Below are 20,455 nucleotides of genomic sequence, written 5' to 3' on the forward strand. Positions count from 1 at the left end.
CACGTGCCCGTACGTGCGTGGCCGTGCATGCAAAAAAAAAAAACTTTCAAACCGCGTGCCAGAAACAACAACCACACAGGCCGTTCCTTCGCTCTCGTAAACAATGATTGGATTGGGGCATTGTGTTTAATAAAATCGAGAAAGTACAGAAATCGAGAAAGAAAGAATACAGTAAGTCGATAAATCAAGAAAAAAAAATCGAGAAAGAATACAGTAATCGTCACTGACTGGATTGGGGTATTGGGTTTAAGAAAATCGAGAAAGAAATCGAGAAAGTACCGAAATCGAGAAAGAAAGAATACAGTAAGTCGATAAATCAAGAAAAAAAATCGAGAAAGAATACAGTAATCGTCACTGACTGGATTGGGGTATTGGGTTTAAGAAAATCGAGAAAGAAATCGAGAAAGTACAGAAATCGAGAAAGAAAGAATCGAGAAAGAATACAGTAATCGTCACTCTCCGGAAGTGAAGTCCTCACTGTCCGGAAGTTCGCATATGGCAGTTACGATTATTCGCAATTTATTCTTAATGGCCAATTATTCAATTAGCGCCAACGTATTTTGCCTTTTCCCAATGTCATCGCAAGGAAAAACACAAAGAGAAGAGGAAAGAGGAGAAAAAAAAACGTGCAAAAAATAATTTACTTCCTGCTTCGGAGCATACCAGCTAACTCTGATGTTCCCCAAATTTATACACCGTCTAATAGGAAAACGATCATAACTTGGGCCATTGTGTTTATCTATAAATGCGCATAAGAAATCGAGAAATTATTAGAATACACGGTCATCACTCTCCGGAAGCCCGTACGTTGTAACCCGTAATGGGGAACGTGGCTGTGCTTCCCTTCACCATCGGCCACGCCCACGCCCACGCCCACGCAACAACATATCTTGCCATTGGTTTGGTAAATAAATGGCCATAACTTGCGAAGCACTTGTCCGATTAATATCAAACCTTGAAAAGGCACATCCTCAGGTCCCCAGCAATATACCTGGCAAGTTTCAATTAGATCGGACCAGAGGTTGTCGAGAAACAGCGGTCACACACACACACACACACACACACACACACACACACACACACACACACACACACACACACACACACACACACACACACACACACACACACACACACACACACACACACACACACACACACACACACACACTACTGGAATTATAGATAGATAAAGGTCGTTGACCCCCCCCTGACCTTTGACCCAAACCGCGAACAAAGGTAATGACGTCATTGTGTCATATCGTATATCACAAGATTGGGCATTGAATTCACAACATTTTGGCATTGGTTGCATGCAAATTGGATAAAAATCGACCGCACTATGGCAAAATGACGATTTTGACCTTTTCATGACCTCGACCTTGACCTTTGTACTCTTAATTTTGTAATTGGTATTAGAGTGTGGGGAACAAAACAGTCAACATTTTGGTGTTGCTTTCATGCAAATCGGATAAGAATTGACCGTGTTATGACTAAAACCGCACATTTTGCAATGTCGTGACCCCCCCTGACCTTTGACTCCCAACCGCTAATAAGGGTTATTACGTCATTGTGTCATGTCACATATCACAAGATGGGGTATTGAATTCTGAACATTTTGGCATTAGTTGCATGCAAATTGGATACAAATTGACCGCGCTTTGGTAAAAAGACGATTTTGACCTTTTCATGACCTTGACCTTGACCTTGAACCCGATCGCTCCCAAAATCTAATCAAATGGTCCTCGGATAATAACCAATCATCCCACCAAATTTGCTGCGATTCAGTTAAATACTTTTGGAGTTATGCGAATAACAAACAAACAAACAAACAAACACACATATTCACAAATAAATAAATAAATACACAGCGATCAAAACATAACCTTCGCAACAAAGTTTGCGAAGGTAATAAATGCCTTCTGCTTCTCCTTCATAGCGTTCCTTATCTCACTGCTTAACCACCCTGGTCTCTTTCTGCTTTTAGTTTTACACCTCATTGGAATGTACCTACTCTGCACTCCACACATTTACTCTTTGAAGGTTTCCCATTTCTCTGATGCTGATTGTCCTGTTGTTAGCTTCTCTCCATCTACATCACCCAATTCTCTCCTCATACCCTCAAAGTTTGCCTTCCTGAAATCTCATAGCCTTACCCTACTATCCTGAACTCGAACCCTTAACAGAATCTTTGCACACACAATGTTATGGTCACTTGCTCTTCAATGCTCTCTGACCTCCACCTCCTCCACCATATTGGGATTGTTATTTCAAAGGAGGTCTAACACTGCACTCCCCCTCGTGGGCTTATCTACAAACTGGGTTAAAAATCACTCCTGGACTAAAACTATGAAATCCTCATCTGCTCTGCCCTTTCCCTGTTCCTGGACCCAATCTATCCCTGGCAAGTTAAAATCCCCCATAATCAAGACTCTTCCCTTACCACATGCCCTTTTGAATTCTTCATGTACTCCTCCTTCCTCCTCTTCCTTCACACCTGGAGCCTTATAAAAGCATCCTACCAGTATCTTACTGTTTTTACAATCTCTAATTTCTACCCTTACAGAATCCTCCACATTTATTCCTTCTTTAATGTCACCCCTTTCTCTTCATGTAATGCTGTCCTTTACCCAGATTGCTATTCCTCCTCCTATTCTCTCCCTCCTATCACACCGATACACCTTGTAGCCTTCTAATCCTGTCCTCCAGTTACTCTCCTCCTTAAACCATGTCTCACTCACTGCAACTATATCGTACTCCTTGCTATCTACTTTGGCTTCAAGTTCTTCCATCATATTATTTAAATTCCTGGCATTGGTATAGAATATGTTAAACTTTTCCCTTCTTGATATTCTATTTTCTTGCCTGGCCTTACTCATCCCAATTATATCATCAGTTCATTCCTTAATAGCTTCCCCACCCTCTGCTGACCTAAAAAAGCTGAATTACTTCCTCAATTCCCACTGCAAACCTTGCTGCCCCCTTTCTCTTTAACAAATGGCCATCATTCTGGAAACACTCCCTTTGTCCCTGAAATGATTCCCACTGCTTCCTAAATGTAAAACCTTCCTCCCTACATTCTTCCAGCCATTGGTTGCCATCTATCACTCTGCTCATAATTTCTATATTGTTTCCTAATCTTTGGAGAATCCCAGAAAACATTACTTCACAAAATTGTTGCTAAAGCGTCATCGTAAAGCTAAACAAGATCACTATAAAGAAAGCGAAACAAAGTTTTTATCTTCCGCACATTTTAAGTTGAGCGGCACTGTGATCAGTCAAGCAACATCACGACATCACACTTTCAAAATGGCTGCCGCACTAGATGTGCGTATGAAACAGAGAACAGTTATTGAATTTCTTACTGCAGAAGAGATTCCTCCGGTGGATATTCAAAGATGTTTAAAGAATATTTACGATGACTCCACCATTGATGTGAGCATTGTTAGACATTAGGAGGAGGAGGAGATTGGGACCATACTCTGTGCAGAGCGTTGGTGCTGCCTAAGCAATCTCCTTGGCTATTGGGCACAATCCTAGACGGGTCGCCACTCCGACACAATATACCAGCATGCTGGCACTCATTTTGCCAACCTCAGAAGGATGACAGGCCGAGTTAACCCCACCTGGTACTACTTCAACAGCTGAGTGGGATTTAAAATCAGGAACCTAGGATCCAAAGCCCGCCGCCCTAACCATTAAACCAACATCAGGCATAGACATTAGCAAAGCGTTTCAAAATGGGGAAACAGATATCAATGAAAAGGCCCATGGTTGGCCTGCAACCGCAGTGACACCGTAAAAAGCAAGCAAGTCAGATTGATGCGCTCATTAAAGTGCATTGCAGTTGATGGAGACAATGTGGAAAAATAATTTTAATTTGACACTTTTGTGTGCATATTCCCTGTACTTTTCATCTTAGTTGGAATTATATTTATTGAGAGATAAAATAAGACATTACTGTCACACCGACCTCTTACATTGTCAGGAGGCCTCCTAAGGTCTCTCACTTTGGTTATGAAATAGACAGGTTTTGTCATTGAAGCCTTTACCCGCAAGTGACAAATTGGATGACAATATTCTTTAGCCAGGATATTTAAAATTTATTACATGTGGAAGTGAGTGGGTGAGGTAGTTCAGGTTACTGTGTATATGGTGGGAGCAAGTGGGGGGGGGAGCAGATGAGGTAACTTTATTTGTCTGTTTTAAGCCACAGTCGATTCTGGTATTTACAAAAAGCGATCAAGTTTAATTTGAGGCCCACTCTATTTTTTCTTTATAAGATCGAGACTCATGGAAGATCGAGGTGATGGAAAGTATGAACTGACAGTGAGGCAGTGAGGAAACATTTGGACACAATAAGCAATGTGTACAAAGGGAGGTGGGAAGGATGGGTTTGGGGAGGGGAGGTGGGAAGGATGGGTTAGGGGAGGTGAGGTTAGGACCTGTGCAAGCAAGTGTTACAAGAGGGGTGAGATTAAGGTGGTCATAATTTAAGACATTTTCAATAAGTAATAAGTTACCTCATCGTCGTACTCCACGGCAATGTTTCTGGCAGTTTCCACAAGTGCTTCCAGCTTTTCTTTCGATTCCTGGTATTGCATAAGTAGCGTTTGGTATTCGTCTTCAGTGTATTCATCAGAATCTGAAATAAAATTGTTCCAATTTTATTTGTCTGTAAAGTATTAAAGCATACTTTTTCCTAAGGTTTCATTAAAATCTAAAGTAAACTTGTTAACGGCAGAGATGTCAAAAAAAATCTTCTGTTACAACATATTACTTTTAAATGTTTACAATTCTTACACACCTTTCTCTCTTCAAGCAGGTGTTTTCAAACATTTTCTTTGTATAAGCCCAATGGAAATTTTTAACATTCTCAATCCCATCCTAAATCACCCAATTTTTGGGGGTTGTCCATGAAACTAACATTCCAGAGGCCTTTTCTGATCAATGGTTCTTGCAATTCCAACACATACCTTTGAGGTCTTAAACACTTGCAGACCCGTGTCCTCTTCTTTTTTTTTCTATTTGTTACTCCATTACTTGTAGCGTGTGACACATTTAACTGTATTGTATACGCATGTCGGTATGGTTACCCACTACCCACTGTCTTCAGTTCTTCCATGAGCCTTCACTGATGTATATAAAAAAAATTCCTGCATAAAAAGTTATACAAGGTATAACTGATAGTGGGACAAACATCAAGGGGATGAATAAAGAAGAAAAGGGAAGAGTGAAAGAAACACTGAAACTAGTAAGTAATATGGTTTAGAAAGGAAAGGATAATAAAGATCATGAGTGAGAGATGAAGATGACAAGATATGGCGTTGCACTGTTTGTTTGAAGTCCTGGAGGGAAGAGCAAGACAGAACAGCCTCAGGAAGGATTGAAATAAAATGAAAGAATTGAATAAGAGAGTTGAGGTGTGCAGTCAGCCTGGATTTTGGAAATTCAACTAAGTGGGGGTTATTTGAAGAACACGTGCATCCTGGAGTAGATAAGGAGGACTGGAGGACAGAGAGAGCAAAGGGGGAAATACTGGAAAGTAGACGGTAGAAAACAGAGAGACCACCGATCTGTCTACAATTTGAGAGCAACAGACCTTGTGTTTCTGCCTCATCATGGGAGATTTCAATCATTCTGAGAGCTGAGGTTTCACAGAATCCAATAGAAACAGATTTGATGCTGAGACACCAGCAGAGACCAAAACTCCATTAAGCAATGGACGAAGGCTGAGCAGACTGTGAGTTGCTCTGATTTTGCAAGGAAAGACTTCGATCTCAGAGGATGCCAAGTCTTTAGATGGATTTGGAGGCCACCTTTGCTATGTGGTCAGCCCAGCAAAGGTCATGGCTGATGGTGAGGCCTCGAAGTGATAGAGACAACTTCCTCCAGTGGATAATCAAGGAAATAGATCGGTGGGGTCATTTTATGATCCTTTTAGAGTGAAAGGGTAAGACTGTGACAATTTCCAGGATTGAAGGACATGTTCTATTTATTATATCACTGTCAAGAGAGAGAGAGAGAGAGAGAGAGAGAGAGAGAGAGAGAGAGAGAGAGAGAGAGAGAGAGAGAGAGAGAGAGAGAGAGAGAGAGAGAGAGAGAGAGAGAGAGAGAGAGAGATAGATGAAGCTGCTGTCTGCCTCACAGAAGGATGGGTACTGTACAACACAATGTGGAGTCTATAAAAATAAAGACTAGGGTTTTCCAGAGCATCACAGAGGTTGTTCATGTACATGAGAATCAAGACTGGACCCAAGACATTGCCGTGGGAATCACCACCCTACATTGGGAGAGGAGAGGAGAGGGTTCTGTTGATGCCATCGGCCTGCCATTCTTCTGAGGTTGGCAAAGTGAGTACCAGCTTGCTGCGAGGGAGGCAGTCGAGTGTCCTGTGTCAGAGTGGCAACCGGTCCCAGACTGTACCCCCCCCCCCAGCCAATGAAACTTCCTCAGCAGCCTTATGTGTCTGATGGTGCTAGGAGGATCATCCATCCATATTCCCACATCAGGATTCAGAGGATCTTAAACGATGGGTACTAAACCTGATGCAAAACCAATGGATTCTGGCATCTGTTGGTAAAAACGGTAGGGTTGACATGTGATGTCAGACGCCATGTCAAAAAAAAAATGGGGAGGAGGCCTCCTAAGGTCTCACCAACACAAACGCAGTGTATATGTAGTAATTTTGTTACGCTAAATTACCCCTCCCCCTCATATCAGTGGAAGGGAAAGATGCATTGTGAATGTAGTTAGAACTATCCCCATTGTTCTCTTCCTCATTCTCAAACTCCATTCTCGTACCTCATTCTCAAACTCCATTCTCGTACCTCATTCTCAAACTCCATTCTCGTACCTCATTCTCAAACTCCATTCTCGTACCTCATTCTCAAACTCCATTCTTGTACCTCATTCTCAAACTCCATTCTCGTACCTCATTCTCAAACTCCTTCCTCGTACCTCATTGTCAAACACCATTATCAAAACTTTACAGATTCAAACTACATACAACACTCACCCACCCATCATACCACAAACCACTTGAATGCATCCAGCAACATTCCAATGGTGTACACCGAGCACAACGCCTCTTTAGCGTAGCGAATTCAGACTCGGTGTTCACGTCAAACCCATAGCCCTGTCCTCGCCATGCCACCAAGCTACCAGAAAACTCCCCCCTACGCCCCCACCGCATTCCTGCAGCCAATCACAATAACTGGATCACAGAGCACTGGTTAACCAGTGTCTGGATCACGAAAGGCAGATGCAAGAAGCAACAGAAGCCAAGGCGATAAAATGCATGGCAGAGCAGTTTGCAGTAGAGTTCTGGGGAGTTCAGAGTTGGAGGAGAGTTCTGCGGAGTTCAGAGTTGGAGGAGAGTTCTGCGGAGTTCAGAGTTCTGGGGAGTTCAGAGTTCTGGGGAGTTCAGAGTTGGAGGAGAGTTCTGGGGAATTCAGAATTGGAGAAGTTCACAGCTCAAGGAGAAGTGAGTCAGCTCGAAGTTCAGTAAAAGCAGTCCTCAGAGTTCCGAGTTGGTTAGTCAATCGAGCGAAGGTGGTGATGGAGTGGAGAGTTTGAGAGTCAAAGGTGGGTTACGCCAAGCATTGTGCCTGAGGAACAGAATGAAATGAGCACTACGAATGAATTGGAATGGGCACTGAGAGGGCCAAGCAGAATGATCGTGGAGACGCAGGCTTCCAGGTTACCACCTCCTCACTGACAGTACATCCTATGCTAACTTTGTTAAAACCAACCACAAGCTCTCAAGCATCAAGAGTATCAACAGTGATGCTCCTCAGAGCTAACTTCTCTCCCTACACGTCTTAAACACACATCTTACATCCTTGCACCTTCCATTGCACATACCTCATTGACTCGATCTGGTTTTGCCGAGTGTCAACAGAGTCCACAGCAGCTCTTTTCAGGACTCACACGACAAGCAACCATGCACAACGCACGTCTCACCTGCACCTCTCACTCACCAGCACTACACACCCTGTTCGTTGCAATGCGAGCTGTCTGGCTCACACACAGGTGAGGCTGGGGTCGACACCATATCCCACCTACTTCACTTCTCTGTTACTCAATCTTTCTCATTTCCTTTTCACAGAATGCTTGAGGTGCCTGTGTGTGCAGAAAATTCTAATAAGATGACTGACTAAGAGGGCTTTGTATTTCAGGGTAAAGTCTTTCTTGTGTGATACTGTCAGCTTGTAAATAATAAATATGTGCCTTTGCTAAACCTTGAAAAACCATTTTCCTAACTGCCTGATTGTCTATTTCCATTGGATAGATCATAGTGTGTAATAGTGACAGGGAGTTCTGCCCTGCTGTTTTGTTATGGTTAAACAATAGCCAGCGTTCTACTAACGGTATCACTCAGCCATTCTGATTGGTTACAGTGGAATGCTGGGAAGCACAGTCCTTATCTAGGGTGATTAATTTGTTGGGAAGGTAAAGCAAGATTTGGATGCTGGACCCTACCTAAATTAAGCATCTCAGATGGTGACTGTGGTTTCTTAGCAACTCGTCATGCCGTGGAGTTATCTGTGGCTCGGTGGCTGGGACGTGGTTCCTTGTACTCCCCTCATGACCTCACCCATCCACCCCCACACTCATAACAATATTATATTTACTAGCAGCGGTTAGATCGGTTAGAATATCTCATTTGACCAATGCAAGTTGATGTCACTCATACTCACTCAATGCAAAGCACTAATCATTATCCTAAAACTTCGTTGGTATATTTTGGGAGAGATGAATGGTTCGGTGAGGGTGGGTGGAGGGGGGGGTCTCCATGGGAACTCCTATCTAAAAATACAATGTTGATTGGCATAGCCCATGGGAAAAAAGGCAGGCTGATGGAATTCTGAACGTTCATCCAGGGTTCAGTTCAAATATCCGTTCTTCTCTCATATTTGTACAAAGCGGCCATTTACGACACTTACCAAAACTTGCATTGGAATCAATGCTGACATCCCTTTTTTTGATGCTCATTTGCTTTGATCTCCGGCCATGAAGCAAAGGCAATGATCCTAAACAATGGGAAGACAGGATAAAGATGAAAAGGACAATTAATGTACCATGCAAAAATGAAGAGGCATTTGAGGAGTAGGGGGGGAGAGAGGGGGCAGGGAGGGTACTATAATTCTGCCGTATTTGCATGTGTAACAAAGAGATAGGCTCTCTATGCATCTTCACAATGGGTTTTTCATGTGAGGCCATGCATTAAATACTCACCAACTGTTGAATTTCTGGGATGGTTTGTGTAAAACCTGAAAAATAAGGCAAAAGGCAATCAACAAACGGATCAAGTACTTGCATTTCAAAGTGTGACCTTCAGTTACAATTCATGATGACGCTTTTACAACATGAGAAAAAAAATACTAGAAGGGCACTCTTCGACGTCGTGATGTCACCAGATATGCCTCTGCCCACATTATTACATCATTGTACATACTTGTACCGAGTTTGATTTAAATCCCTGAATGCAGAGTCAAAATATAAAATAATTCTGGCTGCCAGACCACGTGTCTGATCAGGTTGATATGTAAAACATATATTCCCCATGACAACTAGATCATAACTGTAACGTTTCATGTCAATTGATGAAGCGGTTCAAGAGAGAATTTAAAAAAGATTTTCATTCAATTTATTATGGCTGCCAGATCCATTATGTAACCTATTAATTATTTGTGAACACCTTAGTATCCCCAAGGCTTGAGGAACATGTGGGTGAAGTTTCCGCTCAATCTGTCCAGCCGTTCTGAAGATGATTTTTAAAGGCATATTCTTTAAAAAAAAAATCATAGTTGCCAAACCATGTTACCGATGACGTCATGCTTTGTGAACTTTTTGTTCCTCATGGATAGGCGATCATACTATACCTATGTTTTGCCTCAAACTGTTCAGCCATTTCAGAGAAGATTTTTGAAAGTTTTTATGTAAAAAAAAAAAACAAGCTCAAATGAGCTAAGATTCTCATCCTCTTCATGATGACGTCATAAAAACGAATATGACGTCATTGTGATGTATCAGGTTTGCGATAAATTATCTGTGCTAATGCCCGGCTTGATTCCCGCAAACAAAATTCAAACAGCTTGCCCAGTTTCGGAGATAATGGTATTGGCGATTTCCATTAGCGGCGATAATATGGAATAGGCAAAGCCTAGAAGCGAACGTAGAATTCTTCTTTCATTTGATGCTGCAATTTCCGGTTACTTCGGCCTGGATTCGGGATCAGTGATCAAATAATGTAAATCACGATTAAAAATTATTTTTTGATGATGTGGGAGATATCTTTATTCTAAAATTAGGGAGAATTAAAACTTCTAGAGTATTTACTCTCGAGTTTTGTTGTTAATTTTTTAGTCATAAAGGTGTGATTGGGTATACTATAGATCAAATTAATTATTTGTGCATTTCTATAACTGTCATAACACTACTGCATATTACTTCAACATTACCTTCACAACAACAACTACACTGCCTAGAACAGGATTTCATCTGAAAAAAAATTTCCTCAACATGACCTTCACAACGACAACTACACCGCCGAGAACAGGATCTCATCTGAAAAAATAAATATTACCTCAACATTACCTTCACAACGACAACTATACCGCCTAGAACAGGATCTCATCTAAAAAAATAAATATTACCTCAACATTACCTTCACAACGACAACTACACCACCTTGAACAGGATCTCATCTGAAAAAATAAATATTACCTCAACATTACCTTCACGACAACAACTACACCACCTAGAATAGGATCTCATCTAAAAAAAATAAGTATTACCTCAACATTACCTTCACAACAACTACACCACCTAGAATAGGATCTCATCTGAAAAAATAAATATTACCTCAACATTATACCTCAACATTACCTTCACAACAACTATACCGCCTAGAACAGGATCTCATCTGACAAAATAAATATTACCTCAACATTACCTTCACAACGACACCGCCGAGAACAGGATCTCATCTGAAAAAATAAATATTACCTCAACATTACCTTCACAACGACAACTACACCGCCTAGAACAGGATCTCATCTAAAAAAAATAAATATTACCTCAACATTACCTTCACAACGCCAACTATACCGCCTAGAACAGGATCTCATCTAAAAAAATAAGTATTACCTCAACATTATACCTCAACATTACCTTCACAACAACAACTACACTGCCTAGAATAGGATCTCATCTGAAAAAATAAATATTACCTCAACATTATACCTCAACATTACCTTCACAACAACAACTACACCGCCTAGAACAGGGTCTCATCTAAAAAAATAAGTATTACCTCAACATTGCCTTCACAACGACAACTACACCGTCTAGAACAGGATCTCATCTAAAAAAATTAATATTACCTCAACATTACCTTCACGACAACTACACCGCCTAGAACAGGATCTCATCTAAAAAAGTAATTATTAGTGAACGTAGTGAGCTTCATACTCAACGCGTGCACATGAGAGAATAAGAAACAACACCAACACAATACCCTGGCAATTTGTAATCCGTGTCGTTGGCTATGACCCTTGCGTTTCCGTTTTTTTTTGCTTCCGGTTTTTTTTGCACTCAACGCATGCACATGAGAGAATAGGAAACAACAACAACAACAACAACAACAACAACACAATACTCTGGCAATTTGGAATCCGTGTCGTTGGCTATGACCCTTTTGCTTCCGGTTTTTTGTTTACTCAACCTGTGCAGATGAGAGAATAGGAAACAACAACATAATACCTTGGCAATTTGGAACCCATGTCATTGGCTATGACCCTTTTGCTTCCGGGTTTTTTTTGCACTCAACGTGTGCACATGAGAGAATAGGAAACAACAACAACAACAACAACAACAACAACACAATACCCTGGCAATTTGGAATCCGTGTCATTGGCTATGACCCTTTTGCTTCCGGTTTTTTTTTTTGCTACTGTTTATTTTTTTGCTTCCGGTTTTTTTTTTTACTCAACGCGTGCACATGAGAGAATAGGAAACAACAACAACAACACAATACCCTGGCAATTTGGAATCCGTGTCGTCGGCTATGACCCTTTTGCTTCCGGTTTTTGTCATGGGGAATGATACGTCCCGGGAGATAAAGGCATCTTCGGAGACATGAAAGATCCAAATATCAGACATGGTGTACATTTCCTCCATTGATTTTAATAAAGATATCTCCTGCATCATCAAAAAATAATTTTTAATCGTGATTTACATTATTTGATCGCTGATCCCGAATCCAGGCCGAAGTAACTGGAAATTGCAGCATCGAATGTAAGAAGAATTCTACGTTCGCTTCTAGGCTTTGCCTATTCCATATTAGCCAACGACACGGATTCCAAATTGCCAGGGTATTGTGTTGTTGTTTCCTATTCTCTCATGTGCACGCGTTAAGTATGAAGCTCACTACGTTCGCTATTATGACGTCAACTTTTTTTTCTTGGAAGAATTTCCATAATCGGAGATGGTTACTGCCTGCCCGTGGGCTTTCTGTATATACATGGCAAGTTTCACGAAGATCCGATGAAAACTCTGGGTTGTGAAACAAAAAATGTCAAAAAATAGGAATGACGTCATAAAAATTTAGATGACGTCATAGTGATGTATCATATGTGCGGTAATTCATCTGTGCTAATGCCCTGTTTGATTCCCGCAAACAAAATTCAAACAGCTTGCCAAGTTTCGGAGGTAATTTTTTAGGTGATTTCCATTAGCGGAGATATTTTGACGTCATAACTTTTTTTCTAGGAGGAATTTTCAAAGTCGGAGATGGTTACTGTCTGCGCAGGGTATTTTTACATATATATGTGCCAAGTTTCAGGAAGTTTCAATGAAAACTGTAGGCTGTGAAACAAAAAAGTCCACAAGAACAACAACGTGTGTATGACTTAGAGATCCTCCACGAGGATCTAAAAATAATAATGGGTGACATTATTTCAAAGATTATATACAAGCAGAGAGAACACCACAACACCATCGGTTTGGTGCAGTCAAACAAATCATTTATCGATTATGATGGAATGATAAAGGTAAAGATCGAGTTTTCTTACGGATAAGTCCATTCTTCATCTGAATCAACCACGTCGTAACTGTTCACACAGGGCAAGCAGTGCCAAAAGCATTTGGTACAATCCATTTTCCAGTTCTTTCCCTGCCATGGCCACTTGCGCTTGGTTTTCTTCTCTTCGATCTCAATGATTTCTTTTTGCTCATCTGGTACCTTGTTCTCTCGGGTGCCCCAGGAAACGTTGTTCATATTGACGAGGGAGTATATGAGCAACAGTAGATACCCAGAGGGGGTGCAGATGGCATAAACAAAGCCATGAATGATGCAAAAAAACTCCTTGGGATGAAACAGAGCGGCTGTAATGTGGATGATTAGTAATGCGAGGAAGAATATCCCCGTCGGAGTTAGAGGTCCGTCCACAATCATGTCAGCAATGATGGCCAATACCGCGGCCAACATGAAAAAGCAATAAAACATGGTGAGGACGGCGGCCACATTCAGCTGGACGGATTCTTTTGTCTTAAAGCAGATGAGAAGAAAAAAAGCAGGTGGAATGACAGAAAGCCCAAGAGAAGTGCTTGCGCCCACTTTGAAGAGAAAATGAAGTGCACCTGCAAAGAGACAAATCAGGATAATTCATGAAACATCAAAACATAGTCCAAGATAAGATAATTACTGGAATTTCATTGTTTTTGATGCATCTTTTCCCTCCAAGACTTTAGTCAGGGAGACTATGCAATCCCATGGGATTTTGATGATTAGAAGATCCCACCTATATGAATGTGTTAAATAGGTACCAAAGAACATGAAAAATCATGTTGGCAATTTTGAAAGTGTTACAGAGAGCAGCCATCTTGGATTTCAAAATGGCCGCCATTTTATGTCTATATTTGCCCTGAATGTGGATATGAATGTCGTAAAAAGCTGTTTTTCTTGTTGTAAAATCTACATTTATCAAGACAAACAATTAGTGAAATACACATTTCTTGTGAACAGTTGAAATTCCGTTAAAATTTTCAGCCATATTGAGTTTCAAAATGGCCACCTTTATGGCTTATTCTTGAATATATGCATATATTATCATTTCAGTGACAGTGACGTGTTTAACATGCTTCATAAGATCACCCCTATATGAATGTTATATTGGTACCAAAGAACATGAAAAGCTATATTTACAGTTTTAGTGTTGCAGAGGGCATCCATCTTTCATTTCAAAATGGACGTATTAAGGCCTATTGTTGCTATAAGGCCATGAATGTTCTATGAGGTTAGGCTAAGTTTAGTAGTTGAACATACACTTATCAAGTCAAGGAATGAACGTATGAAAATTCAAAATGACCGCCAATATGACATCAATATTTCATCCTTTTGAGTCAGTGATACATTGTCCATACTACATGCTAGTTGTGTGGTTGGTTGCCAGAGTTTATTGCCTGCTCCAATCCTTGTGGAAGTTACAATAACTCATCTTCACAATCACTATCCTCCTCTTCATCATCTGAGAGAACTGTGTCTTCTGAGGTGTCACATGACTCTGAGTCCTCACTGATCTGTGCAATTCTGAGCTACAAAGATCTGTGCAATTCAATCCATTCCTTCTATTCTGCATTTGCAGCGATTACTTGAACATCGTGTCTTTGCACAGGAACATTTCACCAGATCAATTACTGCTTGCGGAGCAGGCGGCAAGGTTGTCATGACTGGTTTATATCGGCCATCTACCAAATTCCAACCACATTCCAGCGGTTCTGGCAGGTCTGGATTTGCAATGATGTCATTATTCCAAATCATGGCCTGGTAGTGCGCTCTCAAAATGGCATGATGCAGCGCAGCTTGGGTTGGAGGTAAACCTTCTGATTGAGCTTGCTTCTTCTTGAATAGCCACCACCTTACATCAGCTACATTCAACAGCTCTGTGTTAGGGAGATACAACTTGCATACAAATGATTCAATTGCAGCAAACAAAGTGTTAGGTAGTTCATCTGTTGTTCCTAGCTGTACAAGGGCATTTACTATCTCATCAGTTGGATCAAGTTCCTGCAGTACTTTCCAGAATTTATTCTTTCCTATTCCAGCAAATTTTCTTGTGACATCTGCTCCTAATAGTGCATGAAATCCCGGTAGAGCTGCAGCTTTCCTTGGACCCAAGGCACTGTAGATCGGCTCAAGGGGTATCGCCCTATGTTTTTGACCAGCCCCTGTTACAAAGGAAGTATTTGGACATAAACTGGGGTATCGTCTGATGGCAAGTAGAAGCACATCGGTGTCTGGTGAGTGGATGTCTAGAGAGGTAGCACCATTTACAGAAGCATCAATGGAATGCAGAATGAGTTTGGTATCTGCTTCTTCTTGACTACTTGAGAGGTCAACTACTGCTCTATGTGTAGCTCTTGCCTTATTCCGCCAGGCAACCACAAGGGACTTGCCCATTGTCACATCATGTTGCAGTATCTTTTCAGCAAAATAGGCGGTTAATGCATCTTTCATTGACACATGGGCAAGCAACTGCTGCATGCTTAGTTTGCCAATTGATGTGGAATCAGTAATATGATACGCCACTGCCCTGGTACCACCCAAACGTCTCTCACGGGTTGAAGCTTTCAGAGATTCTCCAGTGTCATAACGGTCAAACACCAAATGTACCTCATCGTAGTCAAAATACTTCTGCCAGTGGCGTCCAATGAAGTGGTTTGCTAGGTCATGACAGGTTTTGATGCATTCTGGTTTGTCCAATGTTTGTAAATCAGCCATTGCATCGATGAGAGCAACACACAAATACTTGACTCCAGCTTGATCAACTCTTTGGTTATTATTTTCCTGGGGCACTGCTTCAACCTTTGGCAGGTTTTCTAGTATCAACATCAGGTCACTCTTCGATGTGGTGTGAAGGAGCAAACCATTGGCTGCAAACAATGACCTCGCTACGACAGAAAATTAATAAGTAAAAAAATAAATAAATAAATAAAGTGTATTTTGAATTGTTATCTAACATAAAACTCTATTCCTCTTGTATAACCTTAGGTCCTCACTGCGTATTTTTCATACAAAAACTCCTGAGACAGTTAAAGCTCATATTTTAAATAAAATATCAAATTTGGCAACCATTTTGAAAAACAAAATGGCTGCCATTCATTTATGAACCACTAGTGGGGTGGCTTAGCCCAAATATTCAAAAGAATTGTGCATTTTGTGATACAAGCACCAAATTTGGCACAAATGTACATTAACGTTGCGAACATTTTCAGATATTGGGCCACTTGAAATTCTCTCTTTATGTCCGCCATATTGGATTTCAAAATGGCCGCCACTTGAAATCTCTGGACGTAATGCAGCTATTGACTTGATTCTGGTATATAAATGCATGTTTTTGGGGGCAAGGCATCCAATGGTACCATTTTCAACTTAATATTATCTATCACAGTCTGTTATATAATTTTATTTGGAAATTATCTTGGCAAATATTGGATTCAACACAATACTTTGAAAAGAATGTCTTAGTTCTGTAAACATAAAAAAAACGATACTAAATCACTAGTAACAACTCAGACAAGCTCATATATAATGGCAGTCTAAAATATAAATTCACATCAAGTGACTGCAGCAGCACTGTACATCCTGCAACACCGTGCCTACAACCACTACTGTCTGGGAGAAACCAGGGATGCAGAGGACCTTCCGGAGTTTGAAGACTGGTGTTGCCAGAGAGGAGAAGACATCCCCCAGTTTCACTACTGGGCAACCGTGCTGGAACTAGAACTGTTGGTTCTAGTGTGTGTGCGTTCTCTCAGGCAGGGATCGTTAATGATATACCTCGATGCTCTGACAGAGCTGGTCCCCTGGTTCCATGCACTGGATCACACCCACTATGCTAGGTGGATACCAGTGCACCTGAAGGACATGGCCGAACTCACCATCAAACACCCAGATGTAGCCAGGAAATTCAGGGAAAGCCACTTCACCGTTCAGAAAACACAGAGGGTGTTCTCTTCAATCCCGATTGACCAGGCACATGAGCAGAATAATGCCTGCATCAAAGGAGACTGTGGAGCAGTTGGGCTCACTGACAACCCTAGTGCCCTACGTCGCTGGATGGTTGCAGGACCAGAAGTTGCCAGGGTGATCGAAGAATTCCAGGATGGGAACCAACACTGGAGACGGCAAACAGCAGACACACGTCATCATGATCAGACGCCAAGTGTACAGGCCTCATTTGTGAAAGATGTTCGCTCTTTCGTCGGTGTCATAGAGGAGATGGGCAACCCATTCAAGGAGGAGAGACAGGATGTAGTCAAACTGGACACAAAGGAGATCGCAGATCCTGCTGCTGTGGAGACCGTGATGAATGCCAAGAGGATTGGCCAAGAGCAGTTCGAGGCTTTCACCAGAGAGTGTCTGTTGGACAGAACAAAGGCAGTGGACGCACCCATTCCTCGTAACAAGCTGAAGGTGTTCAGCACTTCCACTCCAAGAAGCCAGAGCATAGGTCAGCAACAGCTCGCCTCCATCAAGAATGACCGTGAACTCTTCGCACGCCTGTACATTGGCTGCCAGACGAGGGATGGAAACCTTGAGGAGTTCTTTTGTCACGAGAATCACACATGTCCTCCTGCATTGTCTGATGGTGGAAGCCTCTGCACTGGTACCAAGAGAGATCTCCTCACATGCTTGGAAGAAGTCTCCGACGCAAAGACAGAGACTCCTGTCACGACCTGTATTGTGCTTGATGGAGCAGCCATCGTCCAGATGCTGAAGCTGGCTGCATCAAAGACCTTTGAAGAGTATGCACAACAGATCTTCATCCCATATATGTCCACGAAGCTGCAAACAGTGTCATGCCTGGATCTGGTCTGGGATACTTACCTTGCTGATTCACTGAAAGGTAGTACACGTGCAAAGCAGGGACAAGATGTGCGGAGACGTGTGGTGGATGCCGCAGCCATACCAGAAAACTGGCAGAACTTCCTACGAGTGGACAGCAACAAGACCGAGCTGTTCAGGTTCCTCTCAGCAGCTCTCATGGAATGGTTTGACCAGGAGGACAAGCAACTCGTCATTACTGATGGAGAGGCAGTGCTCAGCAAGCCACTACTGCCAGATCTGACCTCACTCGCCCCATGTAACCATGAAGAAGCTGACAGTCGGATGTTGCTGCATGCATCTCACGCAGTCCAGCATGGACACGATGCAATACTCAACCGGACTGTAGACACCGATGTTGTGGTGCTGGCAGTGTCCCTGGCACAGGAGTTGCAACCAGAAGACAAACTGTGGCTGGCATTCGGAACAGGCCAGAGTTTCCGATACCTAGCAGCATACGAAATAGCAGCTGGATTAGGATGAGAGAAGGCTCGTGCACTGCCAATGTTCCACGCTCTAACTGGATGCGACACTGTATCTAGTTTTCATAGACATGGCAAGAAGACTGCGTGGGCAGTCTGGACGGTACTGCCAGAACTCACTGAGGCGCTGCTGCTGCTGTCCTCTGCACCTCGTGACATACCAGACGATGCAATGCGCAGCATCGAGAGGTTCGTGATCCTGTTGTATGATTGAACCAGCAAATGCACAGACATTGACAAGGCCAGGAGGAAACTCTTCGCAAGGAAGAACAATGTGCAGCTCATCCCTCCAACGAAGGCAGCTCTGGAGGAACATGTCAAGAGGGCAGTGTATCAAGGTGGACATGTGTGGGGTCAGATACTGCTGCCAGCACCAGAGCTCCCTTCACCAACCAACTGGGGTTGGTCAAGGACTGGAGAAGGACAGTACACACCTTACTGGACCAGGCTAACTGAGGCAGCTCACAGCTGCATTGAGCTGGTTTCTTGCAAGTGCAAGAAAGGGTGTGTGAGGCGCTGCAAGTGAAAAAGGCTGCCCTTCAGTGCACAGCCCTCTGTGTGTGTGAAGGGGACTGCACATGACGATGAGTCAACAACATACATGTATTTGTGGCAATGCTGAACTTGTTAACATGACACTGTTTATGTACACGTATCTTCAGTACCGGTATGTACCTTGCCTCAGATACCAGTACACGTAGCCTCAAATACTAGACCATGTTGCATGTCAGTATTCTACCTAAGACATTTACAGAACTAAGACATTTTTTTCAAAGTATTGTGTTGAATCCAATATTTGCCAAGATAATTTCCAAATAAAATTATATAACAGACTGTGATAGATAATATTAAGTTGAAAATGGTACCATTGGATTCCTTGCCCCCAAAACCATACATTTAGATACCAGAATCAAGTCAATAGCTGCATTACGTCCAGAGATAATAGCAAATGTAGATTTCAAGTGGTGGCCATTTTGAATCCAATATGGTGGACATAAAGAGAGAATTTCAAGTGGCCCAATATCTGAAAATGTTTGCGACATATTCATGTACATTTGTGCCAAATTTAGTGCTTGTATCACAAAATGCACAACAGGTTTGCTATGCTGCTACACTACACTGGCAAATCCAAGTGCACCTCTTTACAACACTTTAAGCATCAAAACACGATAGAAACCACCAAAGTAAGCTTTGTATGATGTTCAAAAGTTCCGTTAACCCTGTCAGTACCATTGGCAGACTTGTATACATAAACTCTATGGCAGTTGTGAAAATCAGTCACAAAAGGGTGAAGGTAAAAAAAGAAAGAAATTGAAATCCAAGATGGCCGCCATCTGCAACACTTCCAATTTTGCCAACATGGATTTTCTTACTCCTTGGGACCTAAATAGTCTACCTAGGTAGGTGGCATGTTCTAATCATTTAAATCCCACGGGTCTTTATATCACAACATAGTCCCCCTGACTACTTTGGGAAGTTTATCTTTTACCGAGTTATTACTTTATATTTTGGTGACAAATGAATAAATAAACCAATGTCACCCGCAGGGTGACCCGTATCTTGCCAAAAGGTGACCACGTGTGACTTCTTTAAGGTCACACTGAGGTGAACAGAGCTGCTATCCACCAGGAGCGACTCCTTGAGGAATATCTGCCTACGAGAGATTCCGATGAGAATCGTTCTACAGAGTAACCATGAAAAATATGCGTTTGCCTCATAACGTCACCAAATGACGTCATAATGTCTCAAGCTTGATATATCTAGAAAGCACTCATCGAGGTGTTCAATTTGAGGTACTACACGATATGGTTCCTAAAACTTGAAAATTGGACCTTGGGGTCAAATATGTTTGACCTTAGGTGCTAACCATGAAGGTCAAGGCCAATCGCCACCAAAAATTAATCAGCTGAGTGCCAGACCATGAACTATATTCCCATGAAGTTTGAAGACGATCCTATCAAAATTACTCAAAAAATAAGGGTTTCGTCGACTCCCCTGATTTGCGACAAAGTGACCTTGACCTTTGACCTTGAACTTCAAAATTTTATGTGCTGAAAGGGACTTCTTTAGGCCTCTGATA

The 20,455-nt window shown here is 42.0% G+C and overlaps 1 protein-coding gene across 1 annotated transcript in view; it reads right to left on the reverse strand.

Moving 5' to 3' along the window:
• Window positions 1–20,455, reverse strand: part of LOC147022102 (chitin synthase chs-1-like) — a 181,654-nt gene that overhangs the window by 22,361 nt on the left and 138,838 nt on the right. The window contains exons 19-22 of the mRNA XM_085892696.1: window positions 13,080–13,647; window positions 9,241–9,275; window positions 8,949–9,035; window positions 4,524–4,645 (exon numbers count right to left, since the gene is read on the reverse strand). Of these exons, the coding sequence (XP_085748822.1) occupies window positions 4,524–4,645; window positions 8,949–9,035; window positions 9,241–9,275; window positions 13,080–13,647 (812 nt within the window). The remainder of the gene's footprint in view (window positions 1–4,523; window positions 4,646–8,948; window positions 9,036–9,240; window positions 9,276–13,079; window positions 13,648–20,455) is intronic.

Source organism: Eptatretus burgeri, chromosome 8, assembly GCF_056783735.1.
Source record: "Eptatretus burgeri isolate ZD-2024b chromosome 8, Ebu_testis_v1, whole genome shotgun sequence".
In the NCBI taxonomy this organism is placed as follows: domain Eukaryota; kingdom Metazoa; phylum Chordata; class Myxini; order Myxiniformes; family Myxinidae; genus Eptatretus; species Eptatretus burgeri.